The following is a 25,017-nucleotide window of genomic DNA, read 5'->3' as shown; positions in this document are numbered from 1 at the left end:
GCCATGCGAAGTGTGATTATAGTGCCATAAATTTAACCACATATTCTAGGCCCCAAAATGTCACGAAAACTTCATATTAACGTAGCGAAAGGCGCTCCGTTTTCGATATATAGGGTGTGCAAGGTTGGTCCCTGAGGATAATTTTATATGCATATTTTCGTCACATCTACAGATAAATTAAGGAAATTTTGTACTCTATGAAAAAATTTCCACATTTTCCTGGTTCGGATAATATTGTAATACAGTAGTGCCTAGAAAGTACATAATCTTTTTGCACTCGACCTTATTCTTTATAGCAAAAATATTAAACTGGAAGATTTTTACACAAAACAGGAACCAGATTTGAAATTCATCCGGCAGTGAAATGCAACAAAAAAACATTTTTGATATTTGTTAGCAAAACCTGACGGTGGAAATGATATTGATGAATGAAAATAAATTAAAATGACGAAAAATGGGTTTTAAACCTCATATTTATTTTATAAAACATAGTATCCACCGATTTGCTGAATCACAGTTTTTTCGAAAATTTTTGGAGATTTCGACTTACAACAAAAGTGTACCTTTTCTTGTAAAAATTTTCGAATTTCATGTTTTTTCTATAAAATCGTTAATAAAGCTAAGCACAAAAAAGTTTAGGTACATTTCAAATGTTATCCCCTGTATTGTCCGTCCCTGAAAAATTGTGACAATTTCTTTATGAAGACTGGGAAAGAGCACAAAAAGTTATAATAAAGTATAAAATTTCATTAATTTATCACGAACAGTTTCGAAAATACTAATAAAAAAATGATCCCCAGGAATCAACTTTTCACTCCCCGTATATCGAAAACGAAGAACTCTTCGATACATGTATGTTTATGTGAAATTTCCGTCATATTTTAGAGTTAGCGTTCGTGGTTGACTTTATAGCAGTATGTTCAGAGACACCTTGTATAATTCACGCAATCAATTACTATACCGTGTGACGTTAAATTGCCCCCCCCCGTGTTAACTTAAAAAAAAATTTTAAAAGCAGCATTAAATAAGACCAAAAACTTTTTTGACGTTTTGAGTCAGCGATGGCGTCAACCAATAAAAGTTCCTCAGCTACAATTCCACACAAGCTTCGTCAATTGCAGCGGGGTGAACAGCACACCCTTAGCCGAAGGCTTTAATTATTTTTTTTAATTTTTTTATGAGAGTACTTGTCTCATCAATGATAGCCGTCGAATTCTAGTTAGAAAAGAGGTCATGTTTTGAGTTTGCATAATGTCCACGTTGATGGTGATCGATTTGTCTTCATGGACGACAATGCCCGTGCTCATCGTACCACAGCAGTAAATGACTACTTTGAACGTGTTTAGAGTTTCGATTGGCCTGCTTTGTCGCCCGACATGGACCTTAGGGAACCTACTTGAGATATTCTTCCCAGACCCGTGAACTGTCAAAGGAATCCTCTCAGAACAATCCAGGAACTTGTGGCTGCTGTAGGAGAATAGCAGTATATTCTTCAAAGATTTTATAGTTAATCTTGGCCAAAACACGGAGTGACGTCATCAATCTTGCATTGATGCCAAGGGTGGAAATACACGTCAATAATTTTTTGATGGGCACTAATGGTTTTTATTCTTTAAAAACTTAATAATAAAGTATATAATTAAGGCACAAATCAATTTTTCAGTGGAATGGTCTCTTTTCTAGAGTCTTAAGGGTGATCGCAAATATTGGCCTAATTTCCGTTTAGTACTGAGCCATCATATGTGTTTTTGATACTCTCCTTTTCAGGTGTTTTTCCACCTCTTGTTGACAATTAACCGGTAATTATTGCGAGAATTTAAAGCCCAAATAGTCTTCAAGGTGTAAACTAACAACCGTTTAGAAAAAAACCTGTTAAACCGTAGAAATAAACACGGCTTTAACGGAATTTTAAGAGCTGGTTACGTCGCTTTAGGGTATTCACAAATAAATTGTTTACAACTGGCAGAATTTTTAATTATCGAGCTGTACAGTTGCGCCGGAACAGGCTGTAAACGACGCTGATGGCGAGTTTAACGATTTTAATATTGGACGTAGTTTTTTTGTATCAAACGGTATAATTAGGTACGTAATGTGGTTATGATGGAAGCCCAAAGCCACGTGGTTAAGTTGGTTTAGAACACCGTAAAGAGCTGGAGCTGTTGACCTTAGTTCGTGCATCGCCTAGGGGACTTCGATTTTAAATCCAGAAAAATGCGTCCTAGAGAACCTCTAGCTCATATAAATTAGAAAACAAGTAGAGGTGACCTCACCGTCCTCACTTCCTTTTCGTTTGTTTCCCTTGATTCCGTTCTTTGCGTTTGTTGTTGTCCTCAGTTCACTTTTTTCTCGTTCTTCGTTTGCTCCTCATCACTTCCTTCCCCCTTCGTTACTTCAGCTATCCACTTCTCTATCGCTTTCCAGATTTTGCCACTCCCCACCATCGTCACCACTGCGTCGATGGGCGTTGACGTTCTTCCTATCTCTCTTTTCGTCTTCTTTCTCTGTTCGCCCCGGTTCACTGACCTAACCCGAACTAATCTAAATTGACCTGAACAAAATCATTGAAAACTTAGGAAAAGTTCGATTATTTTTAATTTTAATTCAGTTACACAACTTCGTTTAGTTTACTTCAAATTATCCATTTGGAAAACTTTGATATGATGAAATATTAATTAACAACACAGAAATTCAACTAAATACTTCGAGATTACATTTGAGTTCATCCAAATGAGTCCTATTGGCTTATTTAGGATAGGGAACTTTGTTTCTGACTTTCAGAAATGACGAACATTTCTTTTATGCCAATTTCCAGTTAGGCTTGTAGAAACTGCTTGAGATTCCATGAGTAGGGAACTCGAAACGTAGAGAATATTCAGAAGGAGTTTGATTCGTTTACTACTTACATCAGTTTGTTTATGTAGAAATCTTTAAAATCAGAAACAATTTGATGAAAATTCACACGGAATAGTATACCGTGCGGCTTCAAAATGGAACACCCCCTCAAATGTTTTAACAAATTATTATTTTCTTAAAATTCGAATGCAACAAATGCACCAAATCCACCAAATGCACCAAAAGATCTTTTGCCGTTTGTTTATTCCTATTCGTTTAAATGTTGTTCATATGCCTGGTGAGGCAAAAGGTCCAGTTTCAATATCCCGTTCATGGGTCGAATGGTTCCCGAAATTTAATATATTACTTTTCATTTGCCATTCTAATCCATTTTATTTTCAATTTGAACGCGTGTTAATCCCTGTCGCTTCAGTTTACATACGTGAGAAGCACTGGGTGTAAGTAAAATTTTGTGTAAACCCAAAATAAATTTACCTACATTCATATTCGTTTGAGTTACTCAAATTTGTCCATGTAGCCAAATATAAAATAAGAAAAAAATTAGAAACAACCTGGATGTAACTCCTTGGCTTTCAGTTTGATTGCGTGTTCGTTCAGGTTACTTCAATTTCTTATATAGGAAACTTTCAATTGAAGAAAAATTTAAAGAGGAATTATTCCGCTTTTAATTTGAAATTGCGATTCTGGCTATTTCAACGTAGTAATTTAGGGAGGTAAGAGAACTTACAGCGGCTCAATAGGATTCATTTTTTCCAAGATTGCATTCAGGTTGCCTCAGATTACCTGAATTTTTCCATCAAAATATGGAGACAGTGAAAAGGAATTCAGGTACACATGTTGAGTTTGGAATAAGATGGAAAAGTTAAAAGTAATTAATTTTCCATTAGTTTGGATTTAAGTTCGTCGAGTACCAGTGGCGCACTTTTTAAAGTCATTTTGAGAAGAAGAACATTACGAAAAAATTGAGAACACATTATTCTACTTTTAGTTTGAATTCAAATTACTTCAGTATGCATTTTTCCTCATCATAAGAGGAAAGTAGTCTTGACTGACTATTTGTCCCACTTTTTTGCTGCGATTAATTAGAGTATTTCTTCTCTAGTTCATTTGTGCCATGTTGAATGATTTTTCTTAGTCCTTCCTTCCTTGAGCAATAAACTGTTAGTTCAAATTGTGGAGAGTCAGAGCTCAACGGCTCCTCGCCAAGGTACCATTGAGTGCTGCCAGAAGGAGCGATAATTAAGTCAATCCTTAATACTCTTTTAAAATATAGTTATTACTTAAAACTAAGCGTAAAAATTTTGAGAAACCATCTAAGTGAACCAGTGGGGCTTCGAAAGTATTCAAAGATCAGTTCAAGTTTTATAAATCGATTTGCAAAAATCAGGGGCGCAATTAGACGGTATTCATAATCGTCAAAATGCCAAAGAAAAAGTTGTAGTTTATACTGTTAATTTTGTGAATTTGAGGAATTTTTAAGAAACTAATGACGTCATTGGCATAAAACCATATCAGGTCCATGAATAGAACTAGTGCGCCTTCTGATCGCAAGGACTCAAACTAGAAAACTGGGTACCACAAGTTACAGATAACTCCGCAACTGACGCAAATTTGAACAATCGTGTTTTAACCACGTAGCTGTTAGATGGCGCAAGTGGCACACAAAAGATAAAAAACGCGACGTTGTCGGTTTAAATGCAATTTCTCTATATGTAAGCATGATATGTATAGTTTGTGCGTAATTTTCAAATAAGAAAATAAACAGGTTGACGGTTTTGGCGTTTACAAACTATACTAAAATACAAAAGAAAATATGACAGTTGTACATATTCTTAAAAAATAGCATTAAGGTGAATTAAAGAAAAAAGAGGAATAAAGTAAAATAAACAGTGAAAAGTTTATTAGAGAAAAATAGAAGGTAATACACGAACGAATTGGCAACTAATCTAGATACAAAACACTATGAGACTGAGAGATAATTAAAAAAAACGTCAATAATTAAATAAAAGTGTCATTGAATACTCACTGAAATAAACCTGTAACAAGAGAAGGAAACGAACGGTACACTATTAATAAGAAACAGAAAAAAATAGATGAATAGCAAAAGAAAAAAACCTAGTATTTGCGTTTTTAATGAAACCTTATCAACTCCGCACATTTAGCAAGTATCCAGGTCTATTCAACCATGAATTCTAAATGGCATTGTTGGTGGTTTAAATTTGTCCACAACCGGTCCAACTGTGTGACGTCGTAATAAAAAAAAAAAGGAAAATTCCGTGTCACGATGCGGCAACGCCGCAATTTCGGCGGGATCGATGAAACCCGGAGCCCGGAGCTCCGGAGCAGTTTGTTTGCGCCAGTGGTGTCAGTCAGAAAACGTGAATTGAATTTTCACGGAGCGGTTTTCGTTAACACGATCGTCATATTTTTCGCATTTTCATTCGATGAGTTTTTTCGCCCCCCTCAAAAATGTGATAAGATAAGAATTTACCGAACCGAACTCGTAGCTGAACGCGTCGCGTTGTTCGCATATTTTTTACAGATGAAAATGTGTAGTGATCGTCGATTTTAGGAAATTTCAATCAGCTGTATTGTGAATCTTAGTGTCTGCAATTTCCAGTGTTTTTGGCAAAATGACAACAGTGGAATTGTACACCAAGGTAAGCGACGAGGAGGTTCGCCTCAATTTGGGTCAGGGAAAAAGGTGCTAATGTGTCTGAAACCCTTTGAAGGTGGATGGGAGTTGAAGAACCTTGTCGCATGGTTCGCACAATGGGTCTAAGAGGCAGCAAACCGGTTTAATTTTTTAAATGTGATGAATACTAAAGCCCGTTTATCAGGCTTTAATCAACCTAAGTCGTGTTCGATATTAGGTATAGGCTTATTGGTTTGCGGTTGAAAAGATATTCTTCTGTTGGGTATTTGATACCCGACGAGTAAAATCCGGACTAACTTGAACCATGAATGAAAACTTACAGATATTTACTCATTCCATATTAGCTAAAACTACATTCTCCTCCACTGTTTATTACGCAAGACAACAGCTGTATGTAAATATTCCCTAGGAGAGATACCGGTTTGGGAATTAAAATTTGCTACAAAAAATACTACTTCATCGCTACCTTATTTCGCATTAATGCCTAAATAAATAAATATATTTATTATAAATTACTATAAAAATTGGCGAATTGATTGTCTGAAATCCAAAGGCGTGCAAGGCCAGCATTTCATGTCGTTTTTATCGTAGACCCCGTTGCAGATTAAGTTTCGATAATGATCCGTTTTACCAATCCCTTTCCGACACCACTTCTTCATATGCCAAATTATAGAAGATCCATTTTGTTTGCCAAAATTCAGAGGCGTAGGTGCAACTTTTAGACATTCCGTATAACATAACACTAATTTGGTATCGCATTTCCATGTAACAAAAACATAGGTGATACGCCACTGTCAAACTGCCATGCGCACGATGCGATAGCATGAAAGTATGCTAAAACCTCATGTTTGAAACTTAAAATGTAGAGAAATGTAGATTTACTCAGAAACACAGTTTTGGCATCACATTTTTTTTATTCGTTGATATAACACGTTTGGAAATCTAAATAACTGTTGAAGTGCTGAGGCGCCACTGTTTATGTGGAACTTAAAGGACTATAAATAGGCCTGTAAAACATGAACTTTATGATTTGCAAAGAAACTCATAGGCGTAGCGTGCGTTTGGAAATACCTCAAAATTCTTCAAAATACCTTGATGATCCTGTCAAAAATGCATCGGAATGTCTCGGGTGTGTACAAAAAAGCATGTTACAGTGGTTTTTAGGAGTTCTTTGGCTTTTAAGCAAATAATGCCTAAAAATTAGAAACGTGAGCTGAAAACTGTCATTTCTTTTACCTCACCATTTAGAATGTGTTCTGGCAAAATTTAAGTTTCTTTTCCCAGCACCTCCATTTGCTAGCTCTAAGCAGTTCAAAGCCGGCAGAGGTGAGAGAACGAACTCTGATTTGAAATTAAGAATTTCATTTTCTCTTAGGAAAATTGCCGAATTAAGGTTCCGCCATTTTCATTTACTAAGGTTGAAACTACTGTTATTACCACGCTTTTTGTGTGCTATACTGTAATGGTACTTTCACTGTAAGTAACCTTTACCAGATCATGGATGCCGTGTTTCGGACACGAAATCGAAATCAAAGAGAAGGGTTTCAGTTCTCTTTTAGACTGATCTAGTAAAAGTAAACGTTAGCAGGCAATTAACGCTGTTTCTTGTTTGAAAATGCTAGTCGTCATTCATGGAAATTGATGTGGGAGCTATTGTTATAATAAAATAATCATATAATTATTTCTTTATACAGGGTGCAACAAGTCATCATGGAGGCGTTTCAGGGAGCGATAGTACTATGAAAAATTACGAAAGGATGCTAATAGATTCATAGGTCAAAAATGCGCCATTTTCGATATGCAGGGCGGCACCTTTTTATTTCATTTTCAACAGTTCTTATAATTTCGTTTTCGAAACGTGAAACTTTGCCACCCAGCAGGCATATCGAGATTGGAGCATATTTTACCATGAGTCTATTAGAATGTCATTTTTTTTCGCAGGGTACTATCGCTCCCCAAGATGTATCCATGATGCTACGTTACACCTCGTATAATTACATTCCAAGATTGCTCCAAAAATTGAAATCTAGTTAATGTTCAGTCTATGATAATCACAGAAAGCCCAGTATTTTCTGGTTTTTGTCCGTTATTCATTGTCGGCAATTTGAATATACTTAGTACAGTTTACAACCAAGGTTCCAGGTTCTCACGCCATCGCTGTAGTACCGCTCAACCTGCCTCATGTTATTAAAAACAAGGCCTGTTATATGCTATTAATTGCGGCAATTTCACCTTTTATGCTACTTTCCGTTCAATTTCCTACGTAAATAATGTAATTAGGTGAAGCTACAGCCTTTGGCCATTGTTTTGGGACTGTGGTTCACACAGATTTTCCTTTTTTTTTTCACTTTTATATTTTGCGGATCGAGACAGCAAAATCACTTTTCATTATGAAGTAAGATCATTTAATTTTTTTTTTATTATGACTATTATTATAATCTCAAGTTGCGGACATCCAATATACCAATTCGCCCACCTACGTGTTATGTGTAACAAGGTCATGTTAATCGAGATATTGCCAATAACATACGCATTCTGCTGTTGCGTCGGCACTATTACAATTAAAAACCCAAATAATATGTGTATTTGAATCCCAAATATTTTCTTTAACTAACCCAACACCTGCGATGGTACCACAAATGCTGCACCCGTTTGGAACCTAGTAAATGTAATGTAACGCGACGCTGCCAGAATACCAAATAGCATGGAGGTACCATTACATTTTGTACCATGTTGAACTTACATTAACGACCTTTCGCTAATCTTTTAACCGTTAAAGGCATTTTTATATAGCGCAATCGTGAGCTAGTTGCTTTATAATGATGTTTAAATTGAGTATTTTTAGATGTAATGCTAGATAGTTGTTAAAGAAACATGTGTTCTATACCTCTGAAGTGGATTGTTCTTTATTCGATCGGACAAGCATGTGAAAATCAAGAAAACATTTCTTATATAATCGAGAAATTAGTGTCGATCTAAGGGCCACGTTCACTGGTTAGAATTAAGCTTAACCGGGGGTTTTAATTTACAAGTTAATTATGTTGCGAAAATGAGAGCTTGTTGGCCGTGGGATATTGAGTAACTTTTGAACGTTCACAATCCTGGCCGTTTTCCATTCTATGGCCACACCAAAGGACTTTCTGGCCAGGAATATATGTGTAACTTCACTCGAATAAATTAAGTTCTTTCCACTCCCAAGCTTCTTTCGGTTTTTGAACAGCCATTCAGACGATCCTTTATGTCGTTGAGAATATGTTATTTTTATACACGTATGATTCATACTCTCTTATCAACTTCCAGCTTACAATTATTTTATCAATCACGTTACAGCTAGAGATAATACGTCGCATTTCACGTATAAACACTGAACGGTATTTAGTGAATCAAAACAGCAATCTGTCTACGACATGTCAGTCTAGAAACAGAGCTGGGATGCGTCTAAAAAAACATTTTTGTACAGGGAGATTCGTTAACGACGGGACAACTGAAAGCTGGATATACCACACGTCAAATGGTGACGATTGGACACAGTGGTACAGTAATACACGGCATGTAGAAATTATGCCGAAATCAGGAAGACCTTGCAATACGACATTTTCGATGGATAGGAGAATTAAAAGAAATCATGGTTCCAACTGCTAAAATTCCCGATTTAGAAGTAGATCCAAGGAGTGTCCAACGCAGATCGGTCGAAGCGGAACTACCACAGACGTCTAGCCAAGGAACTGTCTTGCCAGGCCTGAATTAGCACGGTGACATCTGAACGGGACAGATGAAAAGTGGACATTTTTTTTTTATATTTAGCAACGATACAAAATTTTCAATTCATGTGGAACGGGGCGTCTAAGACACCCAGTTAATACCAGATTTCACCTAAAGTACAACAACAATGAAGGATGAACAGGATAGTGCATTTTTATGGGGCTCTTTTTCGTGGATGCGAGGAAGACCATTGTTCTTCATAAGTATCCATTCATCGTACAAGGTGTTTCTGAAACAAACCCACAAACTTTTAGGAGATGTAGAGCTCATAAAAACCAGTATTTAGAACGAATCGAAGTCACTTTGTTTCCAAGATACAGGGTGTTTAATTTTTCATATATTTTTTTATATTTCAAAAACGATGTGAGCTAAAATTCGGGACACGCTATGAGGGAATAAATGTGCACGTTGCTGCGAATGCAAAATATTTCCATTTACACCAGTGCCGTTCGTGCGACCATTTAATGGGATGTTTTTGATGAAAAAAATTTTATGCCACAGACATTTTTAATACAAATATTGTATAGAATATTCCATTAATTCTTAATAAAAAAGACCTCTTAATGTTTTATTGCTCAAATAGCCATTTTCGAGATAAAAAAAACTATTTCTCATGCATGTGCCCACCGAAAACCTGATGTAAGTTTCCGAGTGTAGGATTTTTGAAAATTATTTAAGAGAAATTAATTTAATTTTATTTTAGTAGAGGTGGGGGACATGGAGACAAACAATTTCATGTCTGTATCTCAAACCGTTCTTGAAATATTTTAAAAGTTTTTTTTTTAATGAAACATTAAACACCCCGTATTTTGGAAACGCAGCGATTTCGGTCCTATCTTTGTCCTTTCTAAATACCCAATTTATGAGCTCTACGTACCCTGAAAGTTTATCGGTTTGTTTATGAAACTGTTGAAAACTTTACTATTGCGAAAAATGAAACTTCCATAAACCAGCAAGAACTTATTTTAAAATAAAACTTATGTTATGTGTTGTGGGAAAAACGAACCGAGTCCCATAGAACAACTTAGGCCACAAGCTATTGACCTGCTGGGAGGTTCTTAAAAGACTAAAGACTTAAACAGCTAGAATGTATCATCAGCACTTTCATAAGTCCCTTTCATCAAATAAAAAATAAACTTCAACTGACACGATTTATTACCGATTGCCAGACGAGTTGCATATGGTCCTTCTCGTGACAAAGATCGCCTAACATTCCTGAGGCACCAAATCAAGCATAGACAAAAACATTCAAAATATACGCAGTGTCATATCATAATTTCAACAGAAACACCCTGTATATAGGGATATGTTCCAAAACTTTATGTTGCTCTAAGCTGAGTGAGAGATGCCTCTTCGGTTTTTATTTCAAAGGGACAATGATCCAAAACACTCAGTTCGGTAGTGGTTTTACGACAGCAATGTGTGGGTTCTAGAGCGGCCGGCTCAATCACCAGACTTTAATCCTATCGAACACGTCTGGGAGTAGGTAGAACGTCGGATTCCCACTCCAACATTCTCAAACAGTCTTTGGTGGATAGAATTAATGAAGTATGCTTGAATTAAAAAAAAAAAACTATTTATTTACAATATTTAATTTCATCAATGTCGCGTCGATATTAAAAAGTTATAGTCAATAATGGATAACTTACTAATTATTAAATTAAATTCGATAATGTTGTGGTTTTCCGATCATTCTTGCGATTGTTAAATTAAATTTAAAAAAATTTTCTGTGAAAATTGCTTTACTTATGTTCGCTGTAGTTTTACTTCTTTTTAGTAAAAACATTATTCAAAAACCTGAACTTGTATAGATACTAATGAAAATACTTTTTTTTTTATTTTAATTTGGGTACCAAATTGGGTACCAAATTAAATAGCAAATTTACTTGTTTCCATTTTTAAAGGAAATAAAAGATACGTGTGGAGTTTCATATTTTTTATAAATAGTGGCTTTACTTGTGTCCGATAGCATATACAGGGTGTTGAAAGTTGCCATTATTCTGAAAATATCGACTTACTTAATCTACTAAATGAAGTAAGAATTGAAATTTGAATTTTTCAACACTCTGAATATATATGAAAAACGATCAACTTTCGGATGAGGCATACATTCTCTAATCCTCGCCATACGACGTGTAGTATCTCCAGATCTCGGTTGTACCATTGTTAATGAATCACTCAGTATATATCTCAATTTCTGATTAAACCAGCCATGTGAAACACACCACGTTTTCTGCTTCGTGGAGCGGCTAATACCCACATGCACCGAACAGAATTATAATCCGCGACTTGATTAGGAGTTTTGCTCTATTACAGGGTGCGCGTGTTTGGATACCCCATGCAGACAAAGTATGGGAGGGCGCAGTCCTGCTCGAGGATTTCAGACTCAACAAAACCACGCTGGAAGTCCAGACGGACGACACCAAAGAAGTCAGAACCCTGCAGCTGAAGGGAGAAAAGGACCTGCCGTATTTGAAGAACCCAGACATTCTTATTGGGGAAAACGATCTTACTTCGTTGTCGTACCTACACGAACCCGGGGTTCTGTACAATCTTCAGGCAATAATGTTAAGAATCACGATTGTTCTAAGCAATAATTAAAGTATTTTAGGTTCGGTTTTGTGAAAGAAAAGATATCTACACGTATTGTGGTATTGTTCTGGTTGCTATCAACCCGTATGATGAGTTGCCCATTTATGGTAAGTCAGGTCGATGAGATTTTCCTAATATGGATAAACGGTGGTTTGTTTATGCTAAGACGACCTGAAATAAAACTTTTATGGCGGTTTCATTGGTGGGACTTCAAAACCCTTTAAAGTTGTATTTTCATATACGAGGCATCAAAAAAATCTGGGAAAAAATACGTTCCGGTCAAGGTCCAAAACACTTCAGAAGATTTACTGCTAATGCCAGATCTCGATGCTGCTGCTGATTCATGTCAGAATTGTGATATCACGGATAGTTTTTTTTAATGTGATAGATCATGTGATACGTTGGAAACGGTGATTCAATACTAAATTCGTTCATAGTAAATGTACAAATAGGAACTGAGCTTACTTTAGCGGAACTAATCTTCATTAAAAACGTGTTTATTGGAAATGTTAATGATCAAAATAATCTCCATTGCTATCTATGGTTCTTTACCATCTATCGAGTAGATGATGGACGACCTCGCGATGGAAGCTTGGTGGTTTCGAGGCAAAATAGTTATCGGACCATTTTCGAAAATTTTTCAAAATTAAAGAACCACTGGTCAGTTTGATGAGACTGCATTGATCTGAATATGTGGAAGTTGGATGGAATCATGCGTGGAGAATGCGCTGGATGCTGAAGAATTTCTCACCCTGAAGCGCCCCTGGGCTGGCAGCAACCGACACTTCTATCAAATAAGGGGCAATAACTAAACTGCGCACGCTCAACATTGCGGACCAATTGGATGCGTCCACGTATGTTCTTTAACGTGACTAACTTAAGCGCTCAGTTTCTTTTTGTAGATCTATTATTTGTACCTCCTCACTTCTACGACTGAAAAAAACTATCGTCACGCCTCAACTATAACATGTGTCCAAAAACAAACCTCACGTCAGCATCGGAGTGTTTAGACCTCTTCCATACCCTGTATATTAGAAATTAATTTTTTCCCCCTAGATATCGACACAATTCGCGCGTACAGGGGCCAAGCGATGGGCGACTTGGAACCCCATATTTTTGCGGTGGCAGAGGAGGCCTATACAAAATTGGAGAGGGAGCAAAACAAGGACCAAAGTATTATTGTTTCTGGAGAGAGCGGGGCGGGGAAAACGGTTTCTGCCAAGTACGCAATGAGGTATTTCGCTACGGTTGGGGGGAATGCTACCGAGACGCAGGTGGAGAAAAAGGTGTTAGCTAGCAGTCCTATTATGGAGGTAGGTGAAAATTGGGGTTTTATTTACCATTTTTTATCTACAGGGTTAGCCACTCAACACGCTCATTACAAAATTTTCGACTTTCGTCTATCGTAGTCTAGTGAAATATTCTCGAAATGGGAGACTTCCGGTTATACCGGAAGTAGCTAGCAACTACGTCATTTTAAATGCAACCGCTCATTCTTCTGTCATTTTCGGGTTTCTCGTTAAATTTTAAAATCAGTTTATGGAAAGTGTCACCGATTCCAAAATTCACACCAATTGGTGCAAAATACCGATTTCCGGTGCATCTTGTAAAATTTTAAAATTTTTCGGAAAAACTGGAAAACGGTAACTTTCAGACATAAAACACTTTGTATAAACTGCCCTTGAAATTGCATCAGAAATCCGAAAATGGCAAAAAAATAGGAGGTTCCATTTAGAATAACGAAGTTGGTAGGTACTTCTGGTAAAACCGGAAATGTCATTATTTTGAAAATATTTTACTCGGATTCAAACTGGGCGACTCCAGCCTGAAATCGAATTTCATCGAGCTACGACAATGAAAAGTTGAACATTTTCTAATAAACGTGCTGAGTGGCTAACCCTGTGTAAGGTGGTAATACTGGCCAGACTCCCATGCAATCATCACAAACATAACTTGGAAATTAGGATTGGCTAATTCCAGGCCATCGGAAACGCCAAAACCACCCGGAATGACAACAGCTCCCGCTTTGGCAAGTTCATAGAACTGCAATTCAACACCCACTTCAACATCAGCGGCGCTTCCATGAGAACGTACCTGTTGGAGAAATCCAGAGTCGTCTTTCAGGCCCCCGACGAACGAAATTACCACATTTTCTACCAACTATGCTCAGCCAGAGACAGACTAAAACATTTGCATTTAGACCATCAAGATTCCTTCCATTACTTGAACCAGGGATCCAGTCCTGTGGTTCAAGGATTAGACGATCTGGCAGAGTTCCAAGAAACTGAGAATGCCTTATCGATGTTGGGGTTCTCTGAAGCGGAGCAAGAAAACGTATTTAAGATCCTGGCGGGGATTTTGCATTTGGGGAACATTGAATTTAAGCAGTGTCTGATTGAGGTGGAGAACGAACAAGATCAGGATGGATGTGTAATTCCTGTGAGTGTTTCCTTTTAGCCCCTTTTGTGTACGTTTAGGTGTATAACATTATATCGTTATAAAGAGAGGGGATAAGCACCTGAAGATTCTCTCAGAGCTTCTGCACTTGGACCAGGAAGAGTTGCAACGATGGCTGGTAACCAGAAAGATAGTGTCTATGCGGGACGTGTATTTGAAACCCATGACCACCGAAGAAGCTGCCTTTGCCAGGGACGCTTTGGCTAAGCACATCTACGCGGAGCTCTTCAACTGGATTGTTTTAGTCATCAACAAAGCTTTGGAGTCCAGTATTACCAAGCACAAATTCATTGGAGTATTAGATATCTACGGTAAGCCTTAAATCTCTTCGAACAGACCTCTGGAGGTTGATAACAGGTTTTGAAACTTTCGAAACCAATTCGTTTGAGCAATTCTGCATTAATTATGCAAACGAGAAGCTCCAGCAGCAATTTAACCTGCACGTGTTCAAACTGGAACAGGAAGAGTACATCAAGGAGGGCATTGAATGGAAGATGATCGATTTCTACGATAATCAACCTTGCATTGATTTAATCGAGACAAAGTTGGGCATCTTAGATTTGCTCGACGAGGAGTGCAAGGTTTTAATTAAAAATTTTGCATGTTCAAATTTACATTTGGAAAATTTAGATGCCTCGGGGCACTGACGGCTCCTGGACCGAAAAGCTTTACCTGAAATGTTCCAAATACTCCCACTTTGCGAAAAGTCGCTTCGGACAGTCCAGTTTCATAGTGAACCATTTCGCCGATAAAGTCGAGTACGAGAGCAGAGGTTTTTTGGAAAAAAATCGGGACACAGTTATCGAGGAACAAATCAATGTCGTCAAGGCGAGCAAAAATCGCCTGCTGCAGCGCCTCTTTTTGGCCGACGAGCAAAAACTGCAACTGCCAGGAACCAAGCTCAAAGTGGTGTCTGCAAAGCTGGACCCGGGGGCGAAGAAATCGCACAAGAAGTCAGTGGGGTCGCAGTTCAGGGAGTCGTTGAACGCCTTGATGACCACTTTGAATGCCACCACCCCTCATTACGTCCGATGTATCAAACCTAATGATAGTAAAACTGGGTTCGAGTTCAATGCGAAAAGGGCGGTTCAGCAATTGAGGGCCTGCGGGGTGCTGGAGACGATTCGTATTTCGGCTGCCGGTAAGTTTCTGATACTATTTTAGTATTCAACGCGTCGACTTCATAACGAATCACCCTCGTTATTTCGGATCTTGTGGAAAATATGTAAGTATGTGGAAACGCGTCGATTTTCTTTCAAGAGGAACATTCTTTAAGTCGGTTTTCCATTAAATCGCATGCAAGTTCTAACGGGGGTGGAAACAACCACTAAAATTTTAAACCGGAAAAGAGGTTCAGTTGTACCTCACGTGAAAGGTTTTTCAAGTACTTTCCCACATGTACCTGTTTTTTTTACCATTTGAGAGGTTTTCAGAAAAATCATCATCATAAACAAACTTAGGCATCAATGGAATTGTAGAAGCTGTAATTTTTCCTTTAAAATTTTCCCCTTTCGAATCTCGAGGCTGGGTTTTCATCCAGCATTGGTCAGTCGAAAGAGAGTTTACTCGCGAGTTTAACAAAGCCAAACCTCGCGCAGTCAGACAAACCAAGGAAAATATCAAAGAACTTGACGCGATTGAACTTCCAACATAGCCAGCATGCAGCCCCGATCTTACACTAACAGACTGTCGTCACTTTCGCTTAATGGCACGCTTCTTGCGCGATCGCAGCTTTGACAACTTAGGGCTAGTCGAAACAAGGCGTCGCTAGTTTTTTAATTCTCAGGATGGCGAATAGTACCAACACGGAATCAGGCAACTTTCCAATAGATGGCCGCAGAGAGTAGAACCAAATGATTTTTACTTTGAAACTTGATATTGTTTTATTATTTTTTTTAATTCGCTTGGGAAATATTAATTGAAAAAATGATCGAACTCTCGGTTCACTCCAATGTTTTCCAGGTTTCCCTAGTCGCTGGAACTACGACGACTTCACATTTCGGTATCGCGCCCTTTGCAAGTTCAAAGACATCAACAGATCGAACCTGTTGCAAACCAGCAAAACCATCCTCGGTCAGTACATCAAAAACTCGGACATGTACCAATTCGGAAAAACCAAGATATTCTTCAGAGCGGGCCAGGTGGCCTATCTCGAGAAGCTGCGCTACGAAAGGCTTAAAGCCTGCTGCATAATGATGCAGAAAACAGTGAGAGCTTTCGTCGCCTGGAAAAAGTATCGGCGCATTCGGAAATCTGCAGTTTTGTTGCAGAAGTACAGCAGAGGACTTTTGGCCAGAAGGTATTTTCATTTGAAGTTTTCAAGGGGAACGTGCGATAATCTCTTTTTGCAGGAAGGCGAGGACTATACGAAGGGAAAGGGCTGCCGTCACTGTACAACGCTATTTGCGGGGATATTTGGCAAGGAAGAAGTTTGATCAGAAGAGGAGGTGCATTTTGGGTCTGCAGACTCGCATCAAAGCGTTATTGGCTAGAAGGAGGTTTAAGGAGATGAGAAATCATGCCAAGGTATGTTTATTGCTCCCCTTATGTCTATTGCTTCCTTTATCCCAAAATAAAGTATACATTTCCGATTCGAATAAGATACGCAAAAATCTCACCAGATTCTCATTCAATATGGCCAACAAAAACTTACCCCTCCCCCCCTTCCTCCCTTGGTGAGAAAACTAATCAATTTATTAACCCGTCAACGTGTCGCTTCTAGGCAATCACTCTTCAAAGATACATCAGGGGATATTTGGCACGCAAGAGATTTGCCAAGCGCACCAGGTACGTGGTGGTGTGCCAGGCTGCAATCAGGCGCTTTTTGGCTAGAAGACAGTACAAGAAACTACGCATTGAGGCCAGGTCTATAGAGCACGTCAAAAAGCTCAATAAAGGGCTCGAAAACAAGATCATCAGCCTGCAGCAGAGGATAGACGAGATCAATAAGACTAATTCCGAACTTTTAGTCTATAGAAATGAAGTTAACGAATTGAAGTAAGTGTTATCTGAGTTTTTGAGGCGTATTTAACACCATTTCTGTCACGAATTTGTGTGTATCTATTTCGACCAAAAGGTGTCTTTTAAGATTTCGTATTTGAATGCAAATGATTGTAGAAATAATTATTAAGAAACGCTCTCTTTTTGTTTTTGTTTTTGTATTTTGCTTACAACATAACAAAACAATTAAACATTGTAATACTATTAGCTTAAAAAACTTTTAGTCTTCATATATACAAAATTAGATTTAATTGTAAGATTGCGAGCCTTCATCAATCTGAAAACATTTTAGATTTTGTAAAATTTTTATTATTTATGTATTTCTTGCAATACTTTCTCAATTTTTAAAATTCTGCACATTCTTACAATTAGATATACAGGGTGTCTCTGAAGTGACTATACAACGCTTGACCAAAAATTCCCTAAGCGTGAATAAGGTGTTCTAGACAAGCTTGTCTATATTCATTGTTGTTTTGTTTTGCCGCTGCAGGGCATCAAAGTTCTCAAATTAATATAGTTTTTCGAAATCGTTGCTACACGCTTTTATCAGTTCTCACTCAATTTGAGACTTAACAGTTACTAAAAGGCAACATGCCAAACAATAACTGAACATTTAAATTATACCAGGGATTTCCGTATTTCATATTGCAACTGAAATGGGGATACCTTAAACTAAATTAAAATTTAAATGGTTTTGATATTAAATGTGAACTGATTTAAAATTGCAGTGTTGTAAAATCGTTAGGGTGACAAAGAACACTTCTGGAAAAAATAGGTATACCACATAGGATTATTTAGTTCCAGAATGAGCTGGAGGAAAATGACACTGCTAAATGAATTTAACTACTATTACACGAAAAGTTAAACTATTAATTGACAAAAAATTATTAAATTTAGAAAATAATTTGAAGTTACACTTTTCAAAGTTTTCTTTTGAAACTTTTTAATCCTCCATACATTTTTTTAAATTTTAGAAACAAACTGGTCACCCTTAAAGCTCTAGAAATCGAGGTGAAAAACTTGAGCGGCCTGATCATAGAGAAAAACAAAATTATCGAAAAACTACAGGAAGAGTTGCAAGTAGAAAAGGAAGAGAAAATCGACTTGATCACCGAGCATGACAAATATTGCAAGGACGTAGAAAACCAACGTCAAGGGTGGTCTGAAGAGACAGACAAACTTAAGACAGAATACGAGAACATAATAGAAATGCTCAAAATGAACAAGAAGGGAGTGGAGGAGAATATGAAGCTGCGCATGGAAGAGGAAAAGAAGGAAATCTTGACTGAGACCGATCAGGAACGACAGGCCTATCAAAATCTGTTGGAGAAGTACCAGACGTTGGAGCAATATTGCGAAGAGTTGGAGAGGAAACTCAATAGGGGAGGCACCCACAGCAGGAATGTCAGCGATTTGAGTTCCCTCTCCGGAGTGTATAGTGGCAGTATTGCGGAAGATCATGGGTATGGGTCGGTGCGTTCTACTGTGAGCATGAGAGAGCGGTTGGAGAATATTGATTGGAATGGTACGTTATTTTATTTCCTTCGCCATAGTGTCAATATTATTAAAATAATTTTATTTTCACAAATTGTGAAAAATGTACTTTGTCTTCGTCTGACGATTTGAAGGGAGAGGGGAGTTCCTTATAAACCAACTCACCTACTTCTGAGTTACGACTCCGCACAGTGGCATGATCTAAAAGCTTTGATCTATGCGTCCACGTTAGCAGGGTTTTCTTGCGTTGAAAACATAGAAAGATCTTTTAAAGTACAGCCTCAAGAGTTACTCCAGTAATTGATATTTGTGCAGAACTTCCTCCTTTCCTCCAGATATCCTTCTCTCCTGATGTTTGGCTGCCTTGTTAAAGGCAAAATTTTACTTTAGATCTCGTTTTTCAATGTCCAGTTAACAACCGACAGCTGTCAGTTAACATACAGTTATCAGATGAAGTGTTTTGGAAATAAGGTTTTCAAAATTTTAATAGTTATTTTTTACTGTCGTTCTTCACTATGTCACTACGTATATATTTAATTTTAGTTGCCAGCAACGCAAGTCAAACCCCGAGTTCGAGCAGCGACAATGCAAAGTCTGAAATAGAGAACAACGTGGACATAGGTCTAGTGTTGAAACTTCAAACAAAATTAGCTGATGTGGAAAGGGAAAGGGATCGAATCCAGAAGCGATTAGATGAGTTGGACATGTCACCAAGAGTAGAAAGGTATACGGGTTAAGTCAAAAGTAAGGATCGCTACATCAGGGACGTATTTTACACTTAATGTGATATAAAATTTTAAATACTTTTTTCTAAATAGTTTTTTAAGAAAGTAATTACGATCTAAATATGGGAGCGGTACAGTGGTTGTTTGATACTAGTTGGTGAACGGAAATTCGGAAAGTTTTGAAATTTGATAGAAAGTCATAAAATTGGATCTAGAATATTTTTACAAGAAAATTTTTAAGTAATCAGTGGCGCGATGTTCGGGAGGAGAACAAATATTTATTTTTCAATTAAAGTTTTTTGTGCATTATACATTTTTTTCATGAAAAGATCGTATTCGTAAACAGTAACTTTTTTAACGATAAAAAGTACTGTTTTTCAAATTCTGTTAAATTTACCGATTTACGAGTGTAAAGTTTTAATAACACAATTAACAAAATTAATGAAAAATCGAACAGCTAAAAAATTACAGAATGTGTTCGATGCTTGTAGGTCTTTTATAATAATTTTTCTTATGCGATTCCTTCTCTTCTTATTAGAGCCGAAAACGCAGCTAAAGACGCAATAAAAATCTCTGAACTGGAACTGTGCAACTCCAATTTGAAATCTCAACTCCTGGAACTACAAAACAGCATTAACGAAGGCACGGGGTCGTCCAAATTGCATGAGCAATTGCGCCAAATGCAAATCGAACTCGACCGAAGAAGCGGAGAAGTTGTGTTGCTGAAGAGCGTTTTGGCGAACCAAACCGACAACATGAAGTCCATCGTCAATTCCAATAATCGTCTGGGTGAGCGATTGCTTCGTAAAATGGGCTTTAGGTGCTAAGACTAACCTAATATGCTTCGGTAATGGTAAAAGGACCTTAAATCGCTTTAGCTTAAAAAAAAAATTGGTATTAGGTTGAGTTTTTCCACTGTAGATTAATAACCACGAGGATTGATATTACAATTACAGGCGCCTACATCAACGAAGACGGAGAGCTAGCACTGGCTTACGAGACCCAGAAAACTATAAATAAGCAGCTAGAATTAGAGTTGCAAGACGAAAAGGCCAAATATAAAGCTCATGAGAAGGAGTATAAGTTGGAGATCGAGAGGTTGAGAGAGGATAATGAGAGACAACAGCGAATTCTTTCAGCGAATCTGAACGACACACCGCAGTCTCAGGCCGAGGCGTTTATGCAACACGAAATCGCCAGGCTGACTGCGGATAACTTGACCCAGCTAGATAAAAACGAGTCTTTGACTGAAGATGTCCGTAGGATGAAGAAACAGGTATGCGTGCAAATTAGTTCTCTTCACGTCGTGGAAAACAGCATTATAACGTGAACTGAAATTGTCCAGACTAACCAATTATTGTCTAATTGTTTTAGTTGAAAGTCTTAAGCCGGAAACTGAAAGAAGCTGGCTTAGACGTTGATGGATTGCAGTTAGATATGGATAAACGGCAGCCTCCCGTTCCAGTGGGAAGAGCGCAGCCCTGCGTGAGGAAGAAGGACAGAGACTACTTGGGAATGATCTCGTTTAAATCTGGAGATGAGGGACTCATTATGAGGCGATTGATCACGGGTGCGCATTTTTCTAATTTTCTACGGCTCTTAATAATAGAAGATTTGTTTTAGAGTTAAGTCCAAGAATGGCTTTAAATTTCCTACCGGGTTTGCCGGCCTACATCACCTTTATGTGTATAAGACACACCGATTACATAAATGACGAGGTGAAGGTGCGGAATTTGTTGCAGGCCTTCATAAACACAGTGAAAAAGATTATTAGGAAGAAGCATAAGGAGGATTTTGAGTGTTTGGCTTTGTGGGCAGCAAATGTTATAAGGTAATAAGAAATGATTGTGTTTGTGATGAGAGAGATGATTTGCAAAGAGCATTCAGATCTATTACACAATCTACTTGAATGTTTTTTCCTCATTTTATATAAGAGTGATGAAAACTTGATGTAAAACTACTATAATTTACAAATCTAATAGCATTAATAATATTCTAATATATATTTGTGGTCAATAGGTTGGTCAATTGTATGAAACAATACAGTGGAGACGCGCAGTTCCAGAAATCGAACACTCAAACCCAAAATGAGCAGAGTCTCAAGAATTTCGATCTCTCCGAATACCGGCAGGTACTCTCTGATATAAACGTGTGGCTGTTTCAAGGTCAGTTTCATTTCATAGTGCGTTACGGCGTTTGATTCTCTTTTTTCTTAGCACTTACTCGTAATTTGGAAGAAAAAATCCAACCTCTGATAGTTCCCGCGATATTGGAGCACGAAGAGGTGCCTGGAATGAGCGGAAAACCGTCGGGGCTGCGTAGTAGAATGGGAAGTGTTTCCAGCCCGGTGGGGGGTGAGACCAGTCCGAAGCCGACAGCTGCTTTGATACAGGAACTTATAAATCATCATAAGGTAGGAAATAGTTTTTAGTAGGCCACATTAGAAAGCTGAGAGGAAATAACTACTTTTCACAGATACTCGTGTTCTATGGCGTTAACAACAGCCTGATTTCCGACCTTTTCAAGCAAGTCTTCTACTTCATATGCGCCTCTAGCTTGAACAACTTGCTGTTACGAAAAGAATTATGTCATTGGGCCAAGGGGTGTCAAATTAGACACAATTTATCTCACTTGGAAATGTGGATACGAGATAGGAATCTAGATGTAAGTATTTATATTTCAATGATCAAGTTTTTTTGTTCGATCACCAAGATTCTTAGGATCGTTAAAAGTCTATAGTTTGAGGGCAAAAGTTTTATTGTAGGCAATGTATTTTATAACATACGGGAGATGTGATTAATGTGACATCAGATAAACTTAATCGGTCACTGGAAAATCTTGCCTTAAATAGGATGAGTATTGATGCCTATTTTTTTATTAAAAACAAAAAATAGTATAATTTTTTTTTTCGCAAATTTACCTCCAATGGTATAGCCACAACGTTCTATGGTACTTATTCTAGCACACATTCGATACCTTACGCCTAATCTAACCGCCATTCTTGATTTCACTTTATTTCTTTAGACATTTTAAGGCATTTCTCAGGCACCTTTTGAGGATTAGTTTCCCAAATCCAATCCGATAAGGATACACATTCTTTTACAGGAAGCCTCAATTGCGTCAACTCTCGAACCCATCATCCAAGCGGCTCAACTGTTACAAGCCCGAAAAACAGATACCGATGAAGACGTCAAGAATTTGTGTGAAATGTGCAGCTCCCTAACGCTTCTACAAATTTGCAAGCTGCTGAATCTGTACACGCCTACCGACGACTTCGATAAAATTCCCTTCTCCTTTATTAGAAAAGTGCAAAACAGGTTGAAGAACCGACAGCAAGACCAGCCAGAGCAGCAGGTAGGATTTTCCTTTGCAGGTTCTTGGTATGGATCCTATCTGAGCATTTGTTTTTTAAATTTTAGTCGCTTCTCATGGACATTAAACGTAACTTCCCGGTGCATTTTGGCTACAGTGCGTCGGAGATCCGGTTGGAGGAGATCGAAATTCCAGCGAGTCTAAATTTGCCTATGCTGGAAAAGCTTTAAATCCGCGATAGTCTAGTTTCAAGGTAGAAAAGTAGAAAGAGAAGAGTGAGTTGTTTTTTTGTAAATTTACTATTTTTTTCACTTTCCACAACATAAAAACCGAAAATTTGCTGATATAAATTAATTGATTTAGCAGCAATTTGGGAAAGAAAAGTTATAAGAAATTGTTACCAGTTATTGGTGGATCCAACATTACCCATATCATCTGATAAAATTTACCTACACCATGTATAAAAACGCAATTAAGACAATAGTAATTATATACTAAAAAACAGTCTATAGGTACTCCCTATAGATCAATAATGGATGGTCAGATGTATAAAAATGTACGTACTTGTTGCAGATTGCGTTGATATATTTTAATAGTTAATTATACATTATTATACATTCCTGATAGTTCACTGACCAGGGTCTGTTATTACCCAAAAAAACCAATATTGTCACGAATTTAAACAAAAATTTATTTATATAATCAGATTAGACCTTGAATTCGCTAGTGAACTAGAACGTATGTGATTTAAGCTGTGCCTCTTCCTCGTTGAGTTTCTATAGGGTTAGTCCTTAAGTATTTATTTATTTTAATTTTTTTTGTATAATTTTTCAGCTGCAAAGTTGCCTTGATTTTGTATATTTATTTTCTTTGTTGATTTGTACAGGTAAGTATGTAGCTATAAGTAAATAATGTATTACGAACGAGTGTTATGTACAATATTAGTGAGAAGAAAAACATATTCGTCGTTAAATCCAGCCCAAATGGTTGGAAAAGATTTATTATAGTTACTGAGAATTTAGATAATTTAATAGCTGGTTATTATGCAAGTTACACGCACTACGCGTTTTTGAAATAATTATTCAATTTGCCCGTTTAAAATTGCAATCACACCTTTTTTACACTTTTAAATTTTGATAAATCGCACTTGCTTGGTTCGATAATACCATTGATACTTGCTCTCTCATAAAGAGTGCTAGTTTAAGTTTTTTGGCTGCCTCAAGACGTTATACCAACTACCAGCTCAAAATCGCCATAATAGTAAATATTAATATTGTTTCGTGTAACTTGTACTTTAATATCAATTTAAAATTCCAGAGATCGCTAATCCTATTTACAAAGATGTATATTTCTAAGTATTAAACGGATACCTCTACCCCTGTGTATTATTTGTTTTTTTTTTAATATTTTCCGTACATCCATGAGTTTTCTCTTCAAAAACCATGAAAAATGTGCAAGAAAATAAAACAAGTTTATAAATTTAAATGTCGAAAAAAAGTTCGACTTCTCGAAGACTTGTTCAAGAACTATCAGGAGCTAAAAACCTCCTCGCATTTCTGCTTTCCTAATACGAAATGTTAAATAAACATGGAACTTTTTTGCAAAAAATTTTACCTAAGAAATTTTTATCGAACAAATTTTTTTCGCGGAGGCAGTGGTGTACATGATAATTTTACACTAAAAAAATTATATAAAAACTGCATGCTCCGATTTCAACGATTTAGTTCCGCAGTAGGCGCGTGATACAGCATTGATATGCCGCGGTCAAATCTTGAATCGAACAATTTCCATTTTTGGGTCCTAAAAATATCAAATGAAAATTTTTGACCTAAAAAATGGAAATTGTTCGATTCAAGATTTGACCGCGGCATATCAATGCTGTATCACACGCCTACTACGGAACCAAATCTCGTTGAAATCGGAGCATGCAATTTTTATATAATTTTTTTAGTGTAAAATTATCATGTACACCACTGCCTCCGCGAAAAAAATTTGTCCGATAAAAATTTCTTAGGTAAAATTTTTTGCGAAAAAAGTTCCATGTCTATTTAACATTTCGTATCAGGAAAGCAGAAATGCGAGGAGGTTTTTAGCTCCTGATAGTTCTTGAACAAGTCTTCGAGAAATCGATACCGCAACATTTTACAGTGATTCGATGTTTCGTTT

At 37.3% G+C, this 25,017-nt stretch overlaps 1 protein-coding gene across 2 annotated transcripts; it reads left to right on the top strand.

The window, feature by feature from the left end:
- The first annotated feature begins 5,192 nt into the window (after positions 1 to 5,192).
- didum (dilute class unconventional myosin) lies at positions 5,193 to 24,226 on the top strand. 2 transcript variants are annotated; one of them, XM_066286440.1, is made up of 22 exons: positions 5,193 to 5,513; positions 11,588 to 11,830; positions 11,883 to 11,970; positions 12,920 to 13,176; positions 13,844 to 14,302; positions 14,367 to 14,631; positions 14,678 to 14,901; positions 14,951 to 15,461; positions 16,283 to 16,619; positions 16,672 to 16,846; positions 17,043 to 17,317; positions 18,295 to 18,845; positions 19,358 to 19,538; positions 20,078 to 20,328; positions 20,514 to 20,815; positions 20,914 to 21,109; positions 21,163 to 21,370; positions 21,559 to 21,704; positions 21,756 to 21,952; positions 22,015 to 22,203; positions 22,645 to 22,893; positions 22,959 to 24,226. In XM_066286440.1, exons 1-22 carry the CDS (start codon positions 5,487 to 5,489, stop codon positions 23,079 to 23,081), a joined length of 5,454 nt encoding a protein of 1,817 aa, XP_066142537.1. In that variant the 5' UTR covers positions 5,193 to 5,486; the 3' UTR covers positions 23,082 to 24,226. The 2 variants fall into 2 exon arrangements, with proteins under 2 accessions (XP_066142537.1, XP_066142536.1); XM_066286439.1 differs by having other exon boundaries at positions 20,496 to 20,815.
- The last annotated feature ends 791 nt before the right edge of the window (positions 24,227 to 25,017 follow it).

This window comes from Euwallacea fornicatus, chromosome 10 (genome assembly GCF_040115645.1).
Source record: "Euwallacea fornicatus isolate EFF26 chromosome 10, ASM4011564v1, whole genome shotgun sequence".
In the NCBI taxonomy this organism is placed as follows: Eukaryota; Metazoa; Arthropoda; class Insecta; order Coleoptera; family Curculionidae; genus Euwallacea; species Euwallacea fornicatus.
Note: the sequence above shows the minus strand (reverse complement) of the source record. Positions and strands in the feature narration are given on the sequence as shown.